General features: G+C 38.9%; 1 protein-coding gene across 1 annotated transcript; it reads left to right on the top strand.

Moving 5' to 3' along the window:
• The first annotated feature begins 1,470 nt into the window (after positions 1–1,470).
• On the top strand, positions 1,471–26,410 carry LOC133474894 (long-chain-fatty-acid--CoA ligase ACSBG2-like). Its single transcript, XM_061767028.1, has 14 exons — positions 1,471–1,626; positions 4,766–4,857; positions 11,305–11,588; positions 13,363–13,451; positions 15,831–15,951; positions 16,022–16,102; positions 17,549–17,698; positions 18,911–19,078; positions 19,143–19,324; positions 19,605–19,838; positions 21,059–21,273; positions 22,887–23,026; positions 23,093–23,336; positions 24,813–26,410. Exons 1-14 carry the CDS (start codon positions 1,496–1,498, stop codon positions 24,887–24,889), a joined length of 2,208 nt encoding a protein of 735 aa, XP_061623012.1. The 5' UTR covers positions 1,471–1,495; the 3' UTR covers positions 24,890–26,410.
• Positions 26,411–27,152: the final 742 nt, after the last annotated feature.

Here is a 27,152-nt window from a genome sequence, read left to right as displayed (position 1 = left end):
TTGCCACACACTGATGTTGTTGCTTAAGCTGTTTTAGCACCAAGGAAAACTGGAGCAAAGTTCAATGTAATAGAAACACACACATACACACACACACACACACACACAAGCACACACAGAGGTCAGACTGAGTGTGTGAAAGTGTCATTGAACAACTTTGTCCACCAGGTAGAGAATTATTTTTATGAGTGTATTCTCACAAAAATATGTCATAGTCTTTTAGAATCAAGTCATATTTTTTCAAGAAAAAGTGATACATTTATGAGGAAATCTTTTTTAATTTTTCCGCTAAAAAAAGTCCTGTTAGTAGGAGAGTGAATATTTTTTTCTATTATAAAAATGTATTTTTTTTTAGAAGAAAATAATCTTATTGTGGTATGTTTTTGAGAATAAATATATTATATATATATATATATATATATATATATATATATATATATATATATATATGTATATGTTTTTTAAAAGAATAAATCCATATTTTTCGACAAGGGTTTAATGTAAAAAACAAATCTTCATATTTTTTTTTTAGAAAAAAAAGTATAATCTTTTGAGCATAATGTATTTGTTGTAAATAAAGGCGACCAGTTCAGGGTGTACTCTCCCCCAAAGATAGCTGGGCTCGGCTCCAGCACGCCCGCGACCCTAATGAGGATAAAGCGGTACAGAAAATGGATGGATGGATAAAGTCATTTTATTGGTTAAAAGGCATAATATAAAAAAACAATAGGTAGAGAAAAAGTTGGAATCTTTCAAGAAAAAGATGATAATCATACGAACATAAAGTTGAATTCTTTGCAATAGTTTTATTTTTTCCTTTCTAAAATGTGTATAATAATGAGAATTAACATGCATTATCATCATACGTAATTTCCCAAGACTAAAATATTTTTTTTTACAGGAGTAAAGTCATATTTAAAAAAAAAAAAAAAAAACTTTTCGAGAGTAGTCGTATTTATTTGACAAAGAAAATCTTTTTTGAAAATGTTTACTTTCTCTTACACCGTAGTGTTCCGAGAACAGTTACATTTTTACAAGAATAAAATATTATTCTTTTGACAGTTGTATTTTTGTTAGAATACTGTGTGTGTATATGTATGCATATATATATATATATATATGTATAGTATTATTAAAAAAGGTGAACTATCGCAAGAGTAAACTCATAATTTTTGGTATTATTCTGACTTTTTCGTAGTGTTTTTCTTATTTCACCTGAGCTTAACTTGAACATGCTGTAGAATCTGCCCTGTGGATGGCGACACGTTACTGTGTTTGCAGGAAATTTAAACACAGTAGAGACACCTTTTGGCTCTTAGTCAAAGTTTGCGTTTCGTGTCATGTGCTGGCTCAACATTATTTATTAGGGTAAAGGTAAAGTAAAGGACAAAAATAAATAAAATAAGTGCGTGCACAGCGTGTCCCAATGCCGTTTGGCAGTCAATCCAATGATTTCCACATGGACATGGTCAGTGTTGCAATGTGACTGCTATATATGAGCACAGAGCCTCCTCGCTGCTTTTCAGTGGAGTTTCCTGTATGTGTGTGCAGCAGCGTTGAAGAGAAAATGGCCGATGGTGTCTTGAGTAACGGACTCACGGGGGTAGATGGACACCGCGTCAACAGGTACACACACGTGACGGACTGTACATCCATTCACTATAATGTGCAATACAGTGGTCCCTCGACTTCCGAATGACCCAATTTACAAGTTTTTAGAGATACGAGCCGTCGCTTGGCTGCTGTTTGTTTTTTTTTTTGTCCTGAGTTGCGAACAAAAATTAATAATGAACATCCATCCTCAATACCACTTATCCTGTTCAGGGTTGCGGGCCGCTGGAGCCTGTCTCAGCTGCCTTCGGGCAAAAGGCGGACTAAACCCTGAACTGGTCGCCAGTCAGTCACAGGGCACATATAGACACGGACAACCATTCACACCGTCACTGAGTGGGAACTGAACCCACACTGCCCGCACCAACGTCAAGTGAATGTACCACTAGACCATCAGTGACTAATTCATTAATAATCTTCAAAACAGAGACTTCAATCCATTTATTGCCACTCCCAGTTGGCTATGAAACTAAACAAAGAACATAACACAGGTACCTAACCAAAGCACATGAACATAATATGTTTGAACTAACTTAAATTAGTGTTAAATTATTTAACACTAACGAAAAACGACTCATATTATTGCAGCTTAGTTGCGACGGACTTTTGTGTTGCATCATCAAATCTATGTGTAGTATGTCTGTAATTAATATACTGCGCCTGGTAGCCAAGGTGCACGCACCAGAATGAGTAGCACAATGCCCATTGAATTATCATGATGCATAAACCATTTAACTCTTTACGAAGGGCTGAAATATATGTCAGCAGGAACTGAATTTGAATAATTTATATTTGAATTTGAATTGCTAAACTTGAATAATTGCATTAAAAAACTGAATTTGAAAAACCTAATTTGAATTTGTATAGTTTAATTTGAAACATTGCATTTAAAAACAGAATCTGAATAGTATAATTTAAAATTGAATTTATTATTTTGGAACTGAAGTCCAATAAACTTGAAAGTGAAGATTATTTTATCCACACTGAAAATTCAAATGATATATTTTCACATTCAGTTTGATCGTTTCAGATTCAATTTCAAATTAGCTGTGACAGACATCCGGGGACTGTAGGAATAACAATCGATCGGCAATAGACATATCTCCTCTTCGGCCAATCAGTGCCTTCGTTTTTGAGCGTGTGACAGAGGGACACTCTGGAAAGTCCAATCTTCTAACCAGCTACAGTATTTTCACCTTTATAGCACCTTTCCTCAACCTTTTGGAATGAATCATATGGTCAGAAAGAGATCAAATCTCGTCGTCGTCTTTCCGTTTCTCCCCCCCAACATAACTTCATCCAGGCATTGAACTCCATGCCCTAGGCTTGACTGAAACATACGGGTAAAAACAGCACACTGCACATATGACACAGACAGCACTGTTTCAAATGAATTTAGCGGGGTTACATGAATGAAATAGTTTAGCCCTTATGCATCCGTGTTGTCCATTTTTTGGGACGTTTTTTGGACTTTGATGTTTCCACCAAAGACAAATCAGTTAAAGTCAAAGGTTAGAGGGCTGAAATGTGGCCACAGTTTTGAACAAGTTAAACTTTAAAATGGCACCATGGCACTATTTGAATGAATCCAAGCATTGGGGTGTCACAGACTAAAAATATGTTTCGAGTGTATTTACACCCCTAAACTACCAAATGGAACCGGAGACCAAACCATTATTCTTTTTGCACAGCCAAGCTGCTTATCTCCTATTTCTAATAACTTAGAAATTACGCTATGGTGACATTTTAAAGTTTTAACTTTAAAATTGTGTGGCCAAATTTCAGTCCTATAACCTTTGATTGTAACTGATTCGTCTTTGATGGAAAACATCCAAGTCCAAGAAATGTCCCAAAGTATGGAATTCATGTAAAATTCATGTAAACCTCCTAAATGAATTGGTAACAGTGTTGTCTGTATTCATATGTGCTGTGTGCCGTTTCTACCTCTAGATGTCAGTAAGGCCTAGGGCATGGAATTCAATGCCTGGATGACGTTATGTTGGTGGGAAAAGAAAAAACGGAAAGACGACGAAGTCACGTCTGTGTGATATGTCCTTTCCTTTGTTCGAAAGGAAGCTCCCTTTTATCTCTTTCTGACCATATGATCCATTCCACAAAGGTTAAGGAAAGGTGGTATAAAGATGAAAAAATACTGTAGCTGGTCAGAAGATTTGACTTTCCAGAGAGTACCAATGTCACACGCCCAAAAACGAAGGCGCTGATTGGCCGAAAAGGAGATCCGTTTATCGCCGATCGATTGCTATTCCTTACAGTTCCCAGATGTCTGTCACAGCTAATTTCAAATTGGATTTGTTGAACTTAAGCTGAAATGATCAAACTGAATGTGAAAATATATGATTTTATTTTCATTTCGGATAGAATAATCTTACATTCACTTTCGAGTTTATTGGACTTCAGTTCCAAACTCATAAATTCAATTTCAAATTACCAGTATTCAGTTTTCAAATGCAACGTTTCAAATTGAACGAGACAAATTCAAATTAAGTTTTTCAAATTCAGTTTTTTAATGCAATTATTCAAGTTTAGCAATTCAAACATAACTGATTCAAATTCAGTTCCTGCTGGCACATATTTCAGCCCAGACTACTTTACATTCTCTTAAATGTTATTACTATATGTTTTTATAAAATAAAATACTGTAGAGTGCTATTTTTCTTGTTAAAGAACCGTCACATCCAAAAAGTGTTGTTTTTTTTGGGAGGTGGCGACTGAAATAGATTAATGGCATTTCGATTAATTTCAATGTAGAAAGATAATTTTACGATACACTAGTAAGTTAAGGGCACCACTGTATTATCATATGTCAAGAGTACACTACTACTTAAGTACTCACACTCTATACTTAAGTAGAAGTACAGATACTCGTGTTTAAAAAAAAAAAATAATAAAAAAGACTGGTAAAATAAACCTGAAGCCTGATTCTATGTGACATATTGACTTGAAAGATGTTTGCTCATAAAACTTGGTGACATGGAGATGATTGCCTAAGAGTACATGTTATTTACACAACTCATTTGACACAAATCATTCTTGGAGCGTTACCCGTGTCATCATCTGAGGAGTTTGAAAAAAAAGAAAAGAAGCTTATCTACTTCTGTGATACAGTTTTAATTCAGTGTATGTGTATTCACAGTATCACAGATTCTTTCTCCACCCTCATCATTGATTCCACCAAGGACCCACACAGGAGTGGACCCTCGGACGCAACGCAACAGCCACAAGCAGGTTCGAGTCTGTAATATATCACATGCCTATACTACTATAATGATATTTCATCATAACTTAGGCCTCACTATCAGGCAATAGACAATTAACAAAGGTCTGCATAATAGAGAACATTAAATTAAAGTACATTATTTGGGCAAATATAATGACAATGACTCATAATTAATCATACAAATAAAATAAAAGCCCCTTTAAAAAAATGGTTATTCTTTTTCTAAAAAGTCGTATTTTATTGAGATTTTTTTTTATAATGTTTTGATTACAAAAAGGCATATTCCAAGGATGAAGTACTTTATCGGTAAAAAAGTCGGGAGTCTGAATTTGAAGTCAGATTTATTGTTGAATAATTTGTATTTTCTTACAATAAATTCTATTTCCAATTAAAAAGTGGAGCATTACAAGAAGAAAGTCTTTTTTTATTAAAAAAGGCATAAAAGAAAAAAAGTGGAGAAAATACATTTGGATTTAGGTGATGTCATATTTTCCCAAGGAAAAAAAAATTCCCAAGACAAAAAAGTCATAATCTTACAGGAATAAAGTTGTATTGCTTTGCGATCAGGTCGCATGGTTGATGACTTCTTAGCACATCTGCTTCACAGTTCTGAGGACCCGGGTTCAAATCCGGCCTCGCCTGTGGGGAGTTTGCATGTTCTCCCCGTACCTGGGTGGGTTTTCTCGGGGAACTCCGGTTCCCTCCCACATCCCAAAAACATGCATGGTAGGTTAATTGAAAACTCTAAATTGCCCGTACGTGTGAATGTGAGTGCGAATTGTTGTTTGTCTATATGTGCCCTGCAATTGGCTGGCGACCAGTTCGGGGTGTACCCCGCCTCTCGCCCGAAGATAGCTGGGATAGGCTCCAGCGTGCCAGCTCCAGCAATAGTGAGGATAAGCGGTATGGAAAATGGATAGATGGATTACTTTCGAGGTCTAAAAAATATTTATGTATATTTTTTGGGAGAAAAATAATTTCTACCTATAAAACAGATGTAAATAGTAACAAGAAGTAAGTTTCATGAAAATAAAGTTTTATGTGGTTCCCTGCTCTACAAAAGGGTTTCACAAAAGACAGATGTTGCAAAGCCACATAAAAGTGGGTCGTCAATCAAAAGGTTGTTGAAAACTTTGGGCTGAATATGCATTGACCACAGTTTAGAAAAATGCAAGCAATCTCTCTTTCTCTCTCTCGCTCTCTGAACTTTTGTAATATATCCACCCAATCCATCCATTTTCTTTCACTGTTTATCCTCACCAGGGTTGGGGCTGCCGGAGCCTATCCCAGCCATCTTTGGGCGGGAGGCGGGGTACACCCTGAACTGGTCGCCAGCCAATTGCAGGGCACATAGAAACAAACAACCATTCGCACTCACATTCACACCTACGGGGGCAATTTAGAGTCTTCAATCAACCTACCATGTGTGTTTTTGGGATGTGGAAGGAAACCCACGCAGGCCCGGGGAGAACATGCAAACTCCACACAGGCGGGGCCGGGATTTGAACCCCGGTCCCCAGAACTGTGAGGCTGATGTGCTAACCAGTTTACCACCGTGCGGGCTTTGTAATAAATATATAAAACAAAAGTCCAAATTTGACAAAAATAGTACAAAAAATTCTGAGTAAAAGAGATCTTTTGTTTTATTTAAAAAATGTGCATTATTACTGTTATAAAGTTATATTTTTATCCTTTTTTTTTTTAGGAAATTTGAGAATAGTCATATTTTTCTCAAGAGGAAAAGTCAGAATCTTTGGAGAATAATGTTGTATTTTAAATAATTCTTATTAGATAATGTATTACTTTTAATTTAAAAGCAAAAGCCCCACAATCCTTACAAATTTGTGTGTGGAAAAAGTTGTCAAATTACAAGAATATAGTTGTATTCTTTTGAGAATAACGTCCTACTTTTTTTTTTTTTTTAGAATAGTCATATTTCTTAGTTTTTCACAATACATTCATTTTTTAATAGTCATTTTTCTATAATAATTTCATTTTTTTCAATAAATCATAAAATTACAAGATTGAGTCGATTTTATTCCAGAACAAATAAAAAACAAATTCAAGAATTATCGATTTAATTGTAGGATTGTTGTTTTTATAATATTCTTATTTTTTAATGGAATATTAAAAGAAAAAAGTATTTTTTCATGAACAAAGTCATGAGTAAAACCTTTCAGGAATAAAATATATTGAGAATAAAGTTGTTGGCATTTAATAAAATTTTTAATAAAAATAAAGTCTTATTTTTTAAAATTAAATAAAACAAGAATAAATTCTTATTTTTCATGAATTAACTAATGAATAAAAAAAATTCATGAATAAAATTCACTTAAAATAATGTTGCTAGTTTTTTAATATGTTTTAAAATAGTTTGGTCTTTTTATTTTACTGTGCATAAGTTCTGACCTTTTATTACGACAATAAAGTATTTTTGGGTAAATTTAAATCTTTTCATATTCATATATTTATTTAAGAATAGTTTTGATAAAAAATTGGAATCAAATAAATAAAGGGCGGACTGGTTAGAGCGTCTGCCTCACAGTTCTGAGGACCGGGGTTCAATCCCCGTCCCCGCCTGTGTGGAGTTTGCCTGTTCTCCCCGTGCCTGCGTAGGTTTTTTCCGGGGACTCCGGTTTCCTCCCACATCCCAAAAACATGCATGCTAGGTTCATTGAAGACTCTAAATTGCCTGTAGGTGTGAATGTGAGTGTGAATGGTTGTTTGTTTGTAACCAGTTCAGGGTCTCCTGCCCGATGATAGCTGGGATAGGGTCCAGCACGCCCGTGACCCCAGTGAGGATAAGTGGTAAAGAAGTCAAAAATGGATGGATGGATGGATAAATAAAGCTGTATTTTTTTCTCAATACTCTTATTCTTCGAGGAAAACAATCTTTTATAACAAAAGATGGCGCCTACCAGTGTGGTCGCCTCGGTAACGCGCTCTCTAGTATTGTCTTTGTTTTTGTGTTTTTCGTCCGTCTTTGGAGACCTTACACGACTCACTTACACAAGGGGAGACCTGCTAACCATCAAGGAGTCTACTCCAGACTTTCTGTCACCAACTTTCGAAAATCCGCTCAGTTTTTTCCCAGAGTTACTCACCGGAGCGGCGTCCGCGGTTTTCGGCGCATGGAGACGGAAGCGGCGCCACAGAGGGAAACGGGCCGGCATTCAGGTGAAACTCCGCAAGAGAGGACACAGATTGGCGTTCCCGTCGATCCACCTCGCGAATGTACGCTCCCTACCCAACAAAATGGACGAGCTTCATCTTCTGTTAAAGACACGTAAAGACTTCGGACGTTCCGCGGCCATGTGCTTCACGGAGACCTGGCTTTGCGACGCTGTACCCGATGCCGGCATTATGCTTCCCGGTTTCCACATTCATCGAGCGGACCGCGACATGGAATCATCGGGGAAAACAAAGGGCGGTGGGATATGCCTCTATATCAACGAAAAATGGTGTACGGACGTCACGGTGATCAGCACACACTGCAGCCCGCATTTGGAGTCGCTATTCTTAAATTGTAAACCATTCTACTCGCCACGTGAGTTCGCATCATTCATTTTCGCTGGCGTCTATATTCCGCCTCAAGCTAACACGAACGCCGCATTGCTAACGCTCGCCGATCAAGTCAACGAAATTGAAAAAAAACACCCCGAGGGGACTTTAACAAAGCTAAACTCAACCACGAACTCCCTAAATACAAGCAGCACATCGACTGTCCTACCAGGGAAAATAATACTTTAGACCACTGCTACACCACGGTAAAAAACGCATACCGTGCTATACCTCGTGCAGCCTTGGGCTCGTCTGATCACTGCTTAATTCACTTAATACCGACGTACAGGCAAGAACTTAAATGTGCGAAGCCTACAGTGAAAACAGTCAAAAAGTGGACAAATGAAGCCAAGATGGAACTTCAAAGCTGCTTAGACTGCACAGACTGGAGTGTCTTTGAAAATTCAGCTGGCAGCCTGGATGAATATATGGACACTGTCACATCCTATATCAGTTTCTGTGAAGAGGTTTGTGTACCAACAAAATCATTTCGCACATTCAACAACAATAAGCCGTGGTTCACTGCTAAACTTAAGCAGCTTCGCCAAGCTAAGGAGGACGCATATCAGAGCGGGGACAGGGCCCTGTATAATCGAGCTAGAAACCAGCTGACCAAAGAAATTAACATTGCAAAGAGGATCTATACAGCAAAGTTGGAAAAACAGTTTAGCGCAAACGACTCTAAATCAGTCTGGCATGCATTCCAGTCGCTGACTAATTACAAGCGACGATCCCCCCAAGCTGAGAACAATAGCACACTAGCCAACGACTTGAATACCTTCTACTGAAGTTCCATCCTGCTTCAAACGCTCCACCATCATCCCAGTCCCCAAGAAACCTGCAATCTCGGTTCTGAATGACTACAGGCCTGTCGCTTTGACATCTGTGGTCATGAAGTCCTTTGAACGTCTTGTGCTGGACCACCTCAAGAGTGTCACAGGTCCCCTGCTGGACCCCCTGCAGTTTGCCTACCAAGCGAACAGATCTGCGGATGATGCAGTCAACATGGGACTGCACTTCATCCTAGAACACCTCGACAGTGCAGGGACCTACGCGAGGATCCTGTTCGTGGACTTCAGCTCAGCGTTCAACACCATCATCCCTGAACTCCTTTCATCCAAGCTTCTCCAGCTCAGCGTCTCACCTGCCATCTGCCAGTGGATTTACAGCTTTCTGACGGGCAGGACACAGCAGGTCAGGCTGGGGGAGGCCACCTCATCCACACGCAGCTTCAGCACTGGGGCGCCCCAAGGTTGTGTCCTCTCTCCGCTGCTCTTCTCTCTCTACACGAACGACTGCACCTCAGCGAACCCGACTGTCAAACTCCTGAAGTTTGCAGATGACACCAGTGTCATCGGCCTCATCAAGGACGGTGACGAGTCTGCATATCGACAGGAAGCGGAGCGGCTGGAGCTGTGGTGCGGCCGACACAACCTGGAGCTGAACACGCTCAAGACTGTAGAGATGATCGTGGACTTCAGGAGGCATCCTTCGCCACAGCTGCCCCTCACGCTGTCCAGCTGCCTTGTGTCAACCGTCGAGACCTTCAAGTTCCTGGGAATTACAATCTCCCAGGACCTGAAGTGGGCGACCAACATCAACTCCGTCCTCAAAAAGGCCCAGCAGAGGATGTACTTCCTGCGGCTTCTGAGAAAGCATGGCCTGCCACCGGAGCTGCTGAGACAGTTCTACACAGCGGTCATCGAATCAGTCCTGTGTTCTTCCATCACAGTCTGGTTTGGTGCTGCTACAAAAAAGGACAAACTCCGACTGCAACGGACAATCAAAACTGCTGAAAGGATTGTCGGTACCCCCCCTACCCACCCTTGACATTCCAGTAGACATTCCAACAGCTTCTTCCCTCTTGCAATCAACTTCTTGAACAGCTAACTTACAATTCCATTACAACAAGCTGGCAATTTTTTGACTTGAGTTCGTTGTCACATTTCTGTGGGGCCAATTGTGTATTACTCGTGCACTCACTGTAGTTGTCTCGCCGTGCTGCACTATTTGCATATAGTGGCCACTCATGCCAGAGTAGTATCTGCTCCATTTGCACACTGATTGAGGAGTATCTGTAACATTTGCACAACCATTGTCCCAGATTATCGCACTACTCGTCACTTTAAACCGCATACACTCCTTGAAGTCTCAGTGCCCTTTGCACAATGGTCATTGCACCGGACTATTGCGATATTAGCCATTCGAACTGAGGACTCTGCATCTTTTTGCACAATTGTTGTTTGTTGTTGTTTTTTGTTAATGTCTTTATGTCTCCAAAGTGTTCTGTAAATTCACTGTCTGTTGTACTAGAGCGGCTCCAACTACCGGAGACAAATTCCTTGTGTGTTTTGGACATACTTGGCAAATAAAGATGATTCTGATTCTGATTCTGACATTTTGTCGTAAATTTGAAAATAGTTTTACTATTTTTAGGAGTCTCAATCTAATAAGAATTATTTTTACATAAAAGTCATAAAATTACGAGAATAAAGTCGTTTTGAGAATGTATTTTTTTTAAAGAAATTATTTTTTGTCAAAATTGCCAAAAATTGTCAGTTTTCAGATGTCAGATTTATACATTAGAGACAGTATTTGGATTATTATTATTATTGTCTGTCGTGTCGGACATAAAAACATGTTTGTATTGCGCAAACAAAATTCTTTTAAAGCTTTTAAAAACCTGACTGGCAAGCACACACGGACGCACACACACACACACACACACACACCTGCCCGTATCATCTCAGGTAACACGTAGACCTCGCCTCGCTGGTGTGGCCTCGCCTTCTATCTTAGTCCAACCACGTGTACGCTCACTCACTCACACGCCCGGTCCTGAGTGCAGCTGTTCACAATGGCGACTAAATGGAACTGCCCCTGTTGCCCCCCAGAGCCTCGCGCCATAGCGCTGAAGCCGCAGGGGGTCGCCGCCGCCACTCTGGCCCCGGCCGAGCAGTTGTGGAACACCGTAAAGGAGGGGGCTGTCCGCTTGAGGATGGAGGAGTCGGGGCCGGCCGCCGACACCCCCGTCACGGTGCACCAGATGTTCCTGGAGACAGTGGAGGGCTTCGGGGGGCACCCGGCCCTGGCGTACAAGAAGGACGGACAGTGGGAGACCGTCACGTGGAGGCAGTACTACCAACAGTGCAGGGCAGCGGCTAAGAGCTTCATCAAGGTCTGCCTGTTACATTCTTTTTCTTACTTTAGGTTTGATTCATTGTCGTTGACGAAGACCCCCATTTGTCTTCACTGTTTACCAAAATGCGTACATGAGCTTAGGTGAAAACTTTCACTTGTCTTTGATGTTTGAAAACTCTAAATTGCCCGTAGGTGAGAATGTGAGTGCGAATGGTTGTTTGTTTATATGTGCCCTGCGATTGGTTGGCAACCAGTTCAGGGTGTACCCCGCCTCCTGCCCGATGATAGCTGGGATAGGCTCCAGCACGCCCGCGACCCTTGTGAGGATAAGCGGTAAAGAAGTCAGCTAACCTAACGTATGAGTTTTCATGAAACGTGAAAGACAATAATGTGTCCAAACTGACTTTGATATTTGTCTCCAAAAACAGGTATGTCAGGTTATTCGGAAGCATAATTGTGTTTGATGTTCACAAAGGCATGTGCATTAGTCTTGTTGGAAACTAAATTGCCTTTGTGGTTTACAAAAACATAGTTTGGGTTAATTGGATTACTGTATATTTTCCTTTGGTGGTTTATGGAAATGTACTAGGAACACTGCAAATTGTCTTCAATGTTTACAAAATCATGCACATGAAATTAGCAGAAGACTTAACTGTCTTAGATGTTAACGAAACTGTGTAGTTTATGTTCACTGCACTGCGATTGGCTGGCGCCCAGTTCAAGGTGCACCCCGCCTCTCGCCCGAAGATAGCTGGGATAGGCTCCAGCACGCCTGCGACCCTAGTGAGGAGAAGCGGTGCGGAAAATGAATGAATGTTCACTGGAGACTAAATTGTCTTTGACATTAACAAAATGATGTAGTTTAAGTTCATTGGAATAAACTGCCTTTGAGGTTTTATGAAAACAGGTACATTTGGTTAGTTGAAGGCAAAATTGTCTTTGAAGTAAAAAAAAACCATGTACTTTAGGTTCATTGGAGACTTACTCAAAAACGTATTTAATGGGTTCTTTGACGAGCCCAAATTGTCGTCAATGTTTAGAAAAAACACATACATGACGCTAGAGGAACATTTTATAAAACGGTCTTTGATGTTTAAGAAAACATTTTGTAGGTACGATGTGGAGACGTAATCGTCTTTTGTTGAAGTTAATTGTCTTTGTTTTATGAAAACATGTACGTTCGAGGTTAGCTGTAGACATAATTGTGTTTTACAACAATGTATAATTTAAATTCATTGGAGACTAATTTGTCTTTGATGTTTTACGAAAACGTACATTTGGTTCTTTCAAGGCTCCAAATTGTCTTGAATTGTTACAAAAGCATGTATGGTTTATGGGTAATTGTCTTTGTTTAATCAAAACACATACATGAGACATACTTTCCTTTTGCTGTATGGACCTTATTCATAGAGGGATGTCAGATTTATGTGCTACATCTCAATAATATTGGCTAAGGTAGGGATGAGTAATTGCTTAATTATTGGTCCCTGTACTTCAGTTTGAGAAGCTTAACTCACGTCAAGTTTGAGGATGAAACCGAGGCCTTTTGCCCACTCTACGCGTCACCATGCTCAACTCTGATCAGATGTCTGCCGCTTTTGCTGTGTACCAGTGGCCGTGCAGAACCCGTCCAGCTGGCTGCACCCAAAACTCTCTGGGGGAAACCAATACTGTGCTATGGGCGTGTGAAATCTCCATCTTGTGTTACGGATCTCCTTTCCGAGACACGTTGGCTTACGGACGTGGATGTAGGTCAAAAGTAATGCATGGCGAAGTGCCATCATTAAAAATGTATTTGTGTGTGTGTGTAGCTGGGCCTGGAGCGCTACCACGGGGTGGGCATCCTTGGCTTCAATTCCCCCGAGTGGTTCATCGCCAATGTGGGCTCCATTCTAGCCGGGTAAGAACAGTGCGTTTTTTTTTTTTGTATGCTGACTCGGCATCATTTTTACCAAACATGCCATTTATCGCTCACATCTGCTTTAACGTGTTTGTGTGTTGTGTTGATGTTAAAGATACAATGTGCGTATCAGGTGTGCATTCCTCGCATAGGCCAGACAAGACAATAAGCTGTTTATCCTTTTGACGACGTGCTTAGATTGCATGATGTACATTTTCTGGATCGTTTACGTGCTTAAAGGTCAGAGGACAAAGATGTTAAACATTTTCTTGATAACTCTAAAACACCTTTCCAAACCACATCTGCCATTTCTAAGTGATTATTTAGCAGATATGCAGCCATTAATTGGGTAAATATGATTCAGAATGCGCCTTCTGCTTTTTGCATCCAGCGCCTTCCGGTCTTCGTCTCTTTCCGCCGCTGTGACGTCACACGAGCCAAACAGCCTGTTCATCGTGTGCGATTGTTGCATGCAGTTGTTCCCGTCCTTGTATATTTGTTGTCGTATGATTTAGTGATGTCACGATGGTTTATTGTGTGGCATTTGGTTGTACAAATGGGTTTTTGGCTTTCCACGTGAAAACGGAATACGTGACAAGTGGTCAGCAATGGGTGCCGAGCAAGCATTCCAAACTCTGTGCTGATCACTTCGAACCGGCGTGTTTCGAGAAAGACTTAGCAGAAAGCATTTGATACAGAGGCAGAGGCTGAAACCAGCTGCGGTGCCAATTATTTTTCCTACGGCCATTGGGACCTCAACCGCCAGCAAGAGAACTAACTCTTTCAGTGGCGAAGCAGCGCAGGCAAGAGGTGAGGGTTTCTTTGTGTATACCTATGACTCTATTATGGTTACTGTGCACTGCGGAGTAGGAAAAAAGACTCACGCAGTACTTTACAGTACCGTCGTCTATACTTTTCCCTATATGACAAGCTAACAGACTTTCTGTGCGGTGTGTTATAACGCTACTTGAGCGAGGGGCACACAATATATAGGAATACTGCATCCTATGTAACAGCTTGTGCTGTGTCACTAAAACATATGTGAATATATAATACATATAGTAATATTGGAACCCCCGGCGTGTCATTATTTCAAGCCATGACTGTATAAAAAGACATGCTTTTGACATACGTCACATCGAGCCAGTGGCCACTCTCTTTTTCTGTTGTACAGCTGCTCATCGTCGTCACTGTCGGGTTCCGACCGCCTGATCGGTTCAAACATGTACGGTTTGACGATGCCAAGTTCAGTTGGGTGCTCCTGTACGTCGAAATCCTCCTCCTCCTCATATTCCAACACGTTGCTCACCATTGTGTATAGAGTGTAGCGCGCTGTTTGTCAATTGCAAGGTCACTTCTGGTAGCCCTTGCGGTAGATAAAGTAACCACACCCCGGTGTGTTGAGCTTCGGGTGTGTTCGGGGAGTGCTCAATACGTGTAATAAAAACCAATGTTTTTGCTAAACTATATTTGACAACTTGTTGGAAATGATGTACATGTATTACATAACATATAAACAATGTAAATATGAATTTTAACTGACCCCATAACATCTTTTTGCTCTGACCTTTAAAGTAGAAGTAAGAAAGGTTTTTTATACCAAACAAATGATTGATTTTGGCAGGGAAAACAATGTAAAAATTGGACGTATGTAGAATATTGAATATAAATATCTATAAACTTGCTTTCCTTTGCTTAGGCTTGAGATGATTTGCTAAAATACAGAAATTTTGCCAGATGCTAATGGGGTTATAACAACATATTATGAAATAAACATTGCTAGATTGTTTTGAGTGTTAAGTAAAACAATCAGATACAAAGTTAGCAACAGGAACATCATAGAAATATTCCATGAGTAAAGTTGGAATTTTACAAGAACTTTTATTTTAATTTAATATGGAACGTGATAGAAATACTAGATAAATAGTCATCATTTTATGAGAAAAAGAAATGAGAATTCAATTAGGAAAAAACAAGAAATATTACATAAATTAAGTTGTAATTTTATGAGTAAAAACATTTGAGTCAATGAGAAAATCGTAGAAATACAGACATAAAAAAAGTTGTACATTTCTAAGAATTAATTGTAATTTAATGTCTGCATATTACGTTAAAAAAGCTAATTTCACAAGACATAATTGTGAGAAGTGTAGAAATATTACGCAAACAAAATGGCGATTTTTAAAGAAGAAAAAACATTTGATGAGAATGAAGTCAAAATAATATGCAAATGAAGTTTTAAAATGTAATGAAAAAAGTATAAATATTACACAAACAGGCTGGTCTACCAGTGTTTTAAAACACCAAAGTAGGAGATGCTAGCTCACCATGTTTCTGAAAATAAAATGCAATAAAGGCATTCATCTCCGTGCGTTGCAGGGGTCTGGCGACGGGAATTTACGCCACCAATGGACCTCAGGCCTGTTGTCATGTGGCCAGTGACTCACAAGCTAACATCTTAGTGGTGGAGAACCAGCAACAGCTGGACAAAATCCTGCAGGTTCGTGACACGCATGTTATCCAGTGTGCAGAAGGCCAATTCTTTAATAAAACAGGATTTCTTTGGATAGGTAAAAGACCAGCTGCCGCATCTCAAAGCCATCGTCCAGTACAAAGGAGAATTAAAGCAGAGGCTACCCTCTCTCTACACAGTACGTCAATATATATATTACTCTGTATGATTTATGGATATTATTTGACTAAAAAGAAATTTATTTAATTAGAAATATATATAAATATTAAAAGAATAAGAATGTGTGATTTTATTTTATTTTATTTATTTTTTTATGAGGAAAAAGTTGAAATATGTGACTGTAGGCATTTTTTAGAAGAATACAGTCAATATTTTAGATGAATGAAGTTGTACCTTTAAGAAGAGAGAGAAAATTGTGGAAAGAAAGATTTTTAAGAGCGAAAATGTGTTGATTTTTTCAGGACTTAAGTTGAAATATTACGTAAATAAAGTTGGAATTTTAAAACAAAAAATTTTTGAATTATATGGAACTGAAGTTTAAATTTTATATGAATAAAGTGGTTTTTGTACAAGAAAAAAAATTGATTTTATGAGAAAAAGTAGAAATGTTACATTAATAAAGCTGTAAGTGTACAAGCTTTTTTTTTCATTTTATGGGACTAAAGTTGGAATATGAAAAAAGTATTTCTCCAAGAAGAAAATATTTCGTCAGGGGAAAAAAGTAGAAATAATACGCGTATAAATTCATAATTTTAAGACGGATTTATTTTTTATTATGAGGTAACTGTTTGTATATTAAATGAGAATAAGAATAAAAATACAATAAAGTCAATATATTATGTGAATAGTTGTAATTTTACAAAAAAAAAAACATTTTTGAGTACAACAAAGTCAAAATATTAAATGAATAATGTATCACAATTTATTAGAGAAAAATAATTGATCTTATGAGTGGACAAAAATAGAAATATTATGAATAAAGGAATAATTTTACAAGGAAAAACTTTAGAATTGTATGGGACAAAAGTTGAAATACTTTGTAAATGAAGTCAGAATTTTACAATGAAAATGATTTGATTTTATGTTTTTATAAGAAAAGTACTCTCTTACATCAATTAAGTCATTAAATTTAAATTACCTATGTATTACAGATAGTTGTAATTACAACAATAAAGTATGGGTAGTACGCCAATGAAGTCATAATTGACAAAAGAAAAAAAATTGTAGACAAAAAGTAGAACTATGTGAATGAAGTCATTTTACAAGGAAGAAGTTTATGGGACTGAAGTTGAACTAGTATGTGAATAAAGTCATAATTAAAAAATGTTTTCATTAAAAAATAATTCCATGGATTAAGATGTAATTTTACAAGAAAAAAAAATAAACTAAGAGAAAGAAGTTTAAATATGTGAATAAAGTCAGTAAAGGGGGTCGGGGGTGGGGGTGGGCGTAGAAATATTATGTGAATAAATTAGCAATTTCCGGAGAAAATAAAGGTGATATGAAGATTTCTTTTTCATTTTACGAGAATATAGTCGCACGTTTATGAGGAAACAAACTAAGCAAAACGGTTAACAGCTACACTTTCTGTACAGTATGACCACACTGTGGATTTTGTTTTCAGTGGGCGGAATTCATGAGGTTGGGCGAGGACGTGCCCGAAAAGGAACTGGACGACTCCATCGCACGCCTCCGCGCCAACGAATGCTCCACCGTCATCTTCACGTCAGGAAGCACTGGAGCCCCCAAGGGCGTCATGCTGAGCCATGACAACGTGAGTGACAGGTGGCCTTGTGCTACGTTTCCTTCATAAGATGGCAACTTCCTGCTTCACGGAGGATGTGCCACTCGATGGATGGCACCATTTTGATTCCATTCATGTCACAGTGACAAAAAACAAAACAAAAGAAAATGAAAGCTGTTCCACATTTTGGGGTACTTAATGTTGACTTCATTTTAATTTACAAAAGTGTACCAAATTGTTCTCAGTCTTTGAACATGTTTTCAGCACTTACTTTGAAACCTTTTTAATTGTAGTTAAAAACCAAATACGAAAATGACTTTGGCTCAATTTTAACATATAATCGCAATGGCAAATACAGTTTGTTGGCCAGAATATACTATGAGCCGTAACAGTTCCAAGAAAAATAAATAAATTTAATGAGGAAAATGAATACATATTACATGATTAAAACTGTCATTTTATAAGGAAAAATGTTTGAATTTTTTGGAAATAAACTTGGAGTATTAATTGGATAATGTTATGAGGAAAAAAAACATTGAATAAGGATGGATTCAAAATATGAAGTTGGAATTAAAGTCAATATATTGCATAAAGTTTTTAATTTACAAAAAAGGAAATCTTGACTTAATGAAGAAAAAAGTAAAATTTTACACGAATAAAGCCACAAATTTACGAGAAAAAAATAGTCAGAATAAAGTTGTACATTTCATTTTATGATATTATTTTTATTTTATTTCATCTAAATATGTGAATAGTTAATAATTACAAGAAAGTCAACATATGGCATGAATGAAGTTGTAAGGAAAGAGGAAACAAATCTTGATTTGAATAGTCAATGTTACAACAAAAGATTTTATGAGCGTAAAACATCAAAATATTAAATTAATAAAGTTGTACGGCGGTGGACTGGTTAGCACATCCGCCTCACAGTTCTTAGGACGCAGGTTCAAATCCGGCCTCCCCTGTGTTGTGGATGATTGTTGTTAGAAATTATTCACATGATCAATGTCGTCACATAGATGAATGAAATCATTAATTATTTGTAATAACATGTAATTAAAGATAATTTGAGCAAATTTATTTCAGAAGTGTGTGTAAACTGGTAGCCTTTTGCATTAATCAATACCCAATAAGTCGCTCTCAGTTTTAAAAAGGTTGGTGACCTCTGTTGTAAAAGAGAAACAAAAAGGATACTTAAATAGAGCCCTGGGGAACTCCAACATTCCCTTTGCTGACGTGCAGGTGACCTGGACGGCCCAGAGAGCAGGAGACATGGTGGGCCTGCGCTATGCCGAGGAGACCGTAATCAGCTACTTGCCGCTCAGCCACGTGGCGGCTCAGCTCAACGACATGTACATCACCATGAGGTTTGCAGCCACCACATACTTTGCGGAACCCGACGCCCTCAAGGTGAGCACAGACCACACCTTTTGGACCCTTCCTCAGATGACGACTTTATGTTTTTCAATAAAAGGGATCCTTGGTGACCACGTTAAAGGAGGTGTCCCCCACCACGTTCCTGGGCGTCCCTCGCGTTTGGGAAAAGATGCAGGAGAAAATGCAGGAAGCCGGAGCCAAGGTCAGCCCCTTCAAGAAGAGTGTGGCCGACTGGGCCAAGTCCATCGGACTCATGTACAACTACAGTGCCATGCATGGGTGAGACGGCGTCACCTGGATTTTTATCATAGTCATTCTCATAATTGTATGAGAAAAATAGCATCATTTGCTAATAATATTTTCAAAAATTCTTTCTTTCTTTCTCCGGAAGAATGAATGAATTTGATGAGAATAGAGTCAAAATATTTCAGGAATAAGTGCATACTTTTCTGAGTTTTAAAAAATAATTTGATGAGCATGAAGTCAAAATAGTATGACAGTAAATGCTTGTTGTTCTTCAAAAAAGTCATCCGCTAAGTAATTGGTGTTGTTGTTGTAGGGAGAACCGCGTACCGTGGGGCTTCACGCTGGCCAACCAGCTGGTGTTCAAGAAGGTCCGAGCGGCGCTGGGCCTGGAGTGTTGCAGGACCTTGTTCACAGGCTCGGCCCCCATCTCCAAGGAGACCCTGGAGTACTTCATGAGCCTCAACATGCCCCTCATGGAGCTGTACGGCATGAGCGAGAGCTCGGGGCCGCACACAGTCTCCACCAACACTGACTACCTCATCTTCAGGTCAGCGCACTCTATGCTAATATTATGGACGACCCACTTACAGCTGTAGAAATCCAATTAATACAGGAACACTTCAGAAAAACAATGTCAGTAAATACAGTTTGGCGCTACATCCGTAAGTGCAACTTGAAACTCTACTATGCAAAGCAAAAACCATTTATCAACAACACCCAGAAACGCCGCCGGCTTCTCTGGGCCCGAGCTCATCTAAGATGGACCGACGCAAAGTGGAAAAGTGTTCTGTGGTCCGACGAGTCCACATTTCAAATTGTTTTTGGAAATTGTGGACGTCCTGTCCTCCGGGCCAAAGAGAAAAAGAACCATCTGGACTGTTATGGACGCAAAGTTCAAAAGCCAGCATCTGTGATGGTATGGGGCTGTGCTAGTGCCAATGGCATGGGTAACTCACACATCTGTGAAGGCACCATTAATGCTGAAAGGTACATACAGGTTTTGGAGAAACATATGCTGCCATCCAAGCAACGGCTTTTTCATGGACGCCCCTGCTTATTTCAGCAAGACAATGCCAAACCACATTCTGCACGTGTTACAACAGCGTGGCCTCGTAGTAAAAGAGTGCGGGTACTAGACTGGCCTGCCTGCAGTCCAGACTTGTCTCCCATTGAAAATGTGTGGCGCATTATGAAACGTAAAATACGACAACGGAGACCCTGGCCTGTTGAACAGCTGAAGCTGTACATCAAGCAAGAATGGGAAATAATTCCACCTACAAAGCTTCAACAAGTATTGTCCTCAGTTCCCAAACGTTTATTGAATGTTGTTAAAACAAAAGGTGATGTAACACAGTGGTAAACATGACCCTGTCCCAACTTTTTTGGAACATGTTGCAACCATAAAATTCTAAGTTAATGATTATTTGCTAAAAACAATCAAGTTTATCAGTTTGCATATTCAATATCTTGTCTTTGTAGTGTATTCAATTAAATATAGGTTGAACATGATTTGCAAATCATTGTATTCTGTTTTTATTTATGTTTAACACAACGTCCCAACTTCATTGGAATTGGGGTTGTATATAATAATCATTGGGTAATCATTTTGTAAGCAATATTATTCAAGTATGAATTTCATGACCCTTACAAATTATTGAGATTTTTAAATACTAAATGTGATATATATACAGTATATAGCTAATTACGACACAGTATCAGCGTATACATAGACAGTACGCTAATGCTTATGGCTCCTTGCGGTCGTAGCTGCGGGAAAGTGATGCCGGGCTCCAAAGTGAAGCTGGACAACCAGGACAAGGACAGCAATGGGGAGATCTGCTTCTGGGGGCGCAACGTCTTCATGGGTTACCTCAACCTAAACGACAAGACCAGAGAGGCCCTGGACCAGGACGGATGGCTGCACTCCGGTGACATCGGAAAGTTCCAGAGAAACTTCCTCTTCATAACTGGAAGGATTAAAGGTGAGCCTCAGGTGTAGTTTTTAATTTAAAAAATAATCCGAATTTTAGGACAGTTGAACTATTACTTGAGTTATTTTGGTATTTTTATGGGAACATGTAAAAGATGAAAAGTTTCAGAATTTGATGACAAAGTAAAAATATTATGCAAATTTGTAAAAAAAAAACCACCCCTAAATTTATATAAATCGTAAATTTAACTATATTAAATATTTCAAGAAGTCACAACACAAGAATACATCCTAAATATTACATGGATGTAGTACATTTTCAATTTACAAAAAAATCCTTATTTAGACAATTAATTCTCAATATTATGTGAAAACATTTGTAATTCAGTGATTATTATTGTGGGGGATAGTTCCAAATCAAACCCGCGAGACTTTCCTATAAGATCCCTTTGAGTATGTAGGTGTTGCCCTGAAACCGGAAGGTCGCCGGATCTCTGTCGTCGTCGTGTCTCTCGGCAAGACACTTAAACCACATTGCCCATGAACGAATGTGTTTGGATGTGGTCGGAGGTTTGGTGGTGGCCGGAGCGGCCGTAGGCGCAGATTGGCAGCCATGCTTCCATCAGACTGCCCCAGAGCAGCTGTGGCGACACAAGTAGCTCACCACCATTAGGATGTGACTGTGGAGTGAATGAATAATGTGTGCAATTGTCTTTGAATACCTTGGAAAGCACTATATAAATTGTATGCATTATTATTATTATTAATACTTGCAGAGTATTGTCCAAATAAGAGGTAAACTGCGCTGGCTTCAAGCTGTTTGTCACTCACAATTTATGTTTACTGTAAAACTGACACATTAAACAGCAGAGATTAAACATTGTATATTTAAAACACCAAAAATGTTCAGCCAAACTATGTCATTTTGTCTAATTAAAGTCTGCTAGCTTAATGCTAACATATGTAAAACGCCACCATGCCTCACAGGCATATCTTTAGCCTGATTGGTCTTGTCATGCTTGAATGTTTTTGGAAAACGAGTAATTTAATAGACAACAATCCAGTTGCCTGAATTCACTTTGTGGGTTACCATGACGTACATGACTGAGAATCTACACAGACATTAAGAAAAAAGGAAATTTTTAGCAAGCATATTTCAATTGATATATTGATATTATGACGGTAAGTGAAAAATGACTTAGGCAGTTTATGCTATTAGGCTGATGATATATTCTTTCTGTCAACCACTATTACTGGAGCTCAGTTGGGAAACTTCTCTGTCTCTTCTTCTTGCTGTTATTATAATTATGCTACGTCTTCCAGTAGACCTCAGTGCTGCCCGGCCTCTGGTGGCACAATGTGGTACTACATCGAAGGCGCGCAACCCTAAATTCGTATTTGGCTCTATGCTATAAAAACCCATTAAAAACGATTACTTAAAAATCTGCAACATAGCAAGGGTGGCAGTGATGAACTGCAATATAGCGGGGCGTCACTCTATGCCTAGAAACAGTTTTTAAAAGTCAGAATTTTGAACTCATTCACTGCCAGCCTTCAACGTTACCATGGATATTTGACTTCTAAAGCCGTCAATGGCAGTGAATGTGTTAAAGTCTAAATTTATGAGAACATGTCAGAATTTTGCTTATTGATGTTATCGTGCAGAGCTTCTGATTACCGCCGGAGGCGAGAACGTGGCCCCGGTGCCCATCGAGAACGCTGTGAAAGCAGAGGCACCCATCATCAGCAACGCCATGCTGATTGGAGACAGAAAGAAGTTCCTCTCTATGTTCGTCACGCTCAAAGTAAGCTCCCGATAAACGCGGCCGACCAATCATATTTTCCAAAAATAATGACGAACGATCGGACAGTGCGTCATGGACGAAGACGGCAAACCCACAGACCAGCTGAGCCCAGAGGCCGTCAGCTTCTGCCAGAACCTCGGTGTCACTGCCACCAAGGTGTCGGAGATCATCGGTAACAAGGAGCCCGCCGTCTACAAGACCATCCAGGAGAGCGTGGATCGATACAACGCCACGGCCATAGCCAGACCGCAGAGGGTACAGACGTTTGTCATCCTGGAAAGAGATTTCTCCATCCCGGGAGGAGAGCTTGGTGAGTTGTTCCATGAAAACACTTAGGGCCACAAGTTTTCATTTCAGGAGAAAACAATAATTATTTAAGGAGCAAATTGTTGTAATTTATGGTCATTTTCTTCCCAAAATGTTATAAGATAATTTTTTTTTAAATCTTAATTTTGTCCTTTTCTTAATTGTATCACTTTTATTTTTAATTTTGACAAAAAATATTAGTGTATTGCATCTTCCCATCCATCCATTTTCTGTACTGCTTATCCTCACTAGGGTTGCCGGCATGCTGGAGCCTCTCCCAGCCATCTTTGTGCGAGGTATTCGTTCATGACAATTTGCTCATAAAATTATGAAAAAAATCCCAACTAAGATGTTTATCATAAATGTATCTTTAAATGTATCTATTAATTTTATGATGATTCTTTCTTAATTTAATGGTATTTTTTTCCGAAATGTATAATTTGCTCAGAATTTCCCCACCAAAATTATTATTATTGTTTTAATAATTTTATGATAATTCTCATGATTTTATGATAATTTGGTTATTATTTTGATAATTGTTTAGTTTTAATTCATAATTCATTCAGTTTTTCCTAATTGTAGCAGAATAGGTGTTTTAAAAAAATATTTTGTTCAGACTTGTATAAGATCATTTTGTTAGATTCTTTCATAATTTGAAGTTACAAATAAATTACATAAAATCCTAATTCAGTTTTTTAACATAATCATTTTCAGAAAATCTTCATAATTTTTTTTTCAATACTTTTGTCATTTTGAGGACATTGAAGAGGTAGGCGCCACAGTGGGCGACTGGTTAGCACATCTGTACCCCGCCCCTCGCCCAAAGATAGTTGGGATAGGCTCCAGCCCGCCCGTGACCCTAGTGAGGATAAGCGGTTCGGGAAATGGATGGATTGAGGAGGTAATAAGTTTGACATTAAGAAAAAATTGAAGACTGAATTCTGTTTAGGGGGGGAATGAATTTCCTAGAGTAAAGTCAGGAATATAGTTTGAATATTGTAATTTTAAGAGGATTGTTTGTTTAATTATTAGTAGTAAATTACTAGAGTCAAAATATAATGTAAATAAATGTCCTAAGAAAAGAAATCAGAATTTTTACAAACATACTGTAAATCCAAATTCGTCAATTACAAGAATAAAATCATAGTACAAAAATATTGTAAAAAATAAAAAATTGCATTTCTTTATTGCTTTTTCCCCCTAACAAATACATTTTAACAACTACCTAACATAGTTGTGCTATTCTGAGAATAAAGTCAAAATGTGACATGAATACATGACTATTTTTCATTGAATAGCTACATTTGGGACTTTAGTAGAATACAACCTCTAACATATCAGCTTACTATCTAGGTCACTTGTCTTGTGACATACCAGGCCACATTCCAGGGATGTTTTTTGACGATTCCAAAGCCAATGTTTGTTTGACTACGTGTGTGCATATAGACATAGTAGAAACGAAATGTTATTGTCTTTACAGGACCCACCATGAAACTCAGGAGGCCAATTGTCGTCCAAATGTACCAGGACAAAATGAACGAGGTGTATGCCGACTAGAAGCAAACGAATAAACCACAAGGGTTGATTATATTTATACTTTAATGCACTTTTACTTTGTAAACAAAACCTCCCAATCATGGCCAAAGCTTGCCACCATAGGTCACGTGACTACCGTATTTTCACAACCAGAGGGCGCACTTAAAAGTCTTAAATTTTCTCCAAAATGGACGGGGCACCTTATAATGCGGTGCGCCTTATGTGTGCACCGAGTTCCAAAATCTGTAAATGCTGTTGTGTGACTTTGACGAGCGCTCCGCTTGACTGACTGGGAGCATTTCCTGCCGACACGCTGCTAATATAGAGGAAAGGCGGACGTGACTGAGGACAGCATGCGGACGTTAAAGGGGGAAGGGTGCGCGTGAAAGAGGACGCTAAAGGCACGCCCCCAGTAGGTATATGGCGCCAGTATGTGCATTGTGCAAAACAACATCGGTTTGGCTAAGGACCCCCGAAAATGGTACCTACGAAGAGACACGCTTACGAAGCACAGTTTAAACTGCAAGCTATCAGTTACGCGGAGGAAAATGGGAATCGAGAAGCTGCAAGAGAATTCAAGATCAACGAATCCATGGTTCGCAAGTGGAGGAAGCAGGAAAACGAGCTTCGCCAAGTCAAGAAGATGAAGCTGAGTTCCCGTGGAAACAAGGTGAGGTGGCCCGAGTTGGAAGACCACCTCGAGCAATGGATTAATGATCAAAGAACAACCGGGAGAAGCGTCTCTACAGTCACTATTTGACTGAGGGCAATAACGCTTGCAGAAGAAATGAAAATCGAACATTTTCAAGGAGGTCCGTCTTGGTGCTTTTGTTTTATGAAACGGCGCCACTATCCATCTATCGCCGGGCGAGTTACGCCACCATATGCGAATGGATTGTGGATGCCTGGGCTAAGGTATCTGCTTTGACTGTTGTCCGAGCTTTCGCGAAAGCCGGCATCATTGCTGAACAGCCCCCCGGCAACGAGACTGACTCCGACCGACAATGACGAGAGGGAACCCGGCATGTTTGATGGAGAACTTCTCCAGCTGTTCATTTCGGATACAGAAGATGAGGACTTTGATGTATTTGTGGATGAGGATTGATCAAAAAATTATGTGAGTACATCAATAAATACTTCAATAAAGTACAACCAAACTCAGTTTTGGTCCCGCTGCCTTTTTAAAAACATATGCTAGCATACATTCTAGCGCATGTTTTAAACTAGCGTATGTTTTACCATGCCTGCGCCCAATAATATGGTGCGCCTTATGTATGTGTTAAATACAGAAATAGACCCCGTAACTGAGACTGTGCCTTTTAATACGGTGCGCTTTATAGTCGTGAAAATATGGTACCTAACACTTCAGTGGCCTGTGATTTATAGTATTTTCTGCTGCAATGAAAAAAAGTATATTCATGACTAGTTTAATGAAGCAGGAGTGGCTAATATTTTGAGACATTATTATTAACACTTGTCTACTTTTTGTTGTGATAAGGTTGTCATTTTATGGTGAGAATAAAATTGAAATGTTTGAATTAAGTCATGTTCTTATTGGGGGAATCAAAATTTCACAAGACCGGTCGAAATACTATGAGGTTATAGTCGTAATATTATGTGAATAAATCAAAAATCGTGATGATTTAGAGATTAAAGTTAAAATATAACAAAGATGAAGTTGTACTTTTTAAAATGGCAACAAGTTAGTACACCCCTAAATGAAAATGTCCACATTGTGCCCAAATTTTCACTACTTTAAACCTTGTATGACCAACTCGTCACAGCAAGAAGGGAAAATGGCAAATTGGGCCCAATTTGGACATTTTCACTGGGGGGTGTACTCACTTTTGTTGCCAGTTGTTTCAACATTAACTTCTGTGGGTTGACTTATATCAGTAATCAGTTATCAGTAATTGTGCACTGGTATACAAGCCTTACACTCACTACTTTACACTGTAGCAAAGTGTCATTTCTTCACTGCTGTCCTATGACAAAATTATAATATATACAGTACAAAAATGTGAGGGTTGTACTCACTTTTATGAGTTATCCTGTATGATTGGAGACCTTCCCGGTTTCATCTTACTTCTGAATTATTGAGAGGGTCATTCAACCTAAAGCATAAGTCAGAGGAGTCACTCGGAGAATTGGGAAAGCTGTAAGACGTGTGTAATTATACAGAAATGGGTAACTGAGGCGTAGCGTATATGGTTGCAGCAGCAGCATGTCCAGTGGCATTCTTGGACTAATGTTTTTTTTTAGATCGCTGGCTTGCGCTATCTGA

The sequence above is a fragment of the Phyllopteryx taeniolatus genome, chromosome 3, assembly GCF_024500385.1.
Source record: "Phyllopteryx taeniolatus isolate TA_2022b chromosome 3, UOR_Ptae_1.2, whole genome shotgun sequence".
NCBI classification, from domain to species: Eukaryota; Metazoa; Chordata; class Actinopteri; order Syngnathiformes; family Syngnathidae; genus Phyllopteryx; species Phyllopteryx taeniolatus.
Note: the sequence above shows the minus strand (reverse complement) of the source record. Positions and strands in the feature narration are given on the sequence as shown.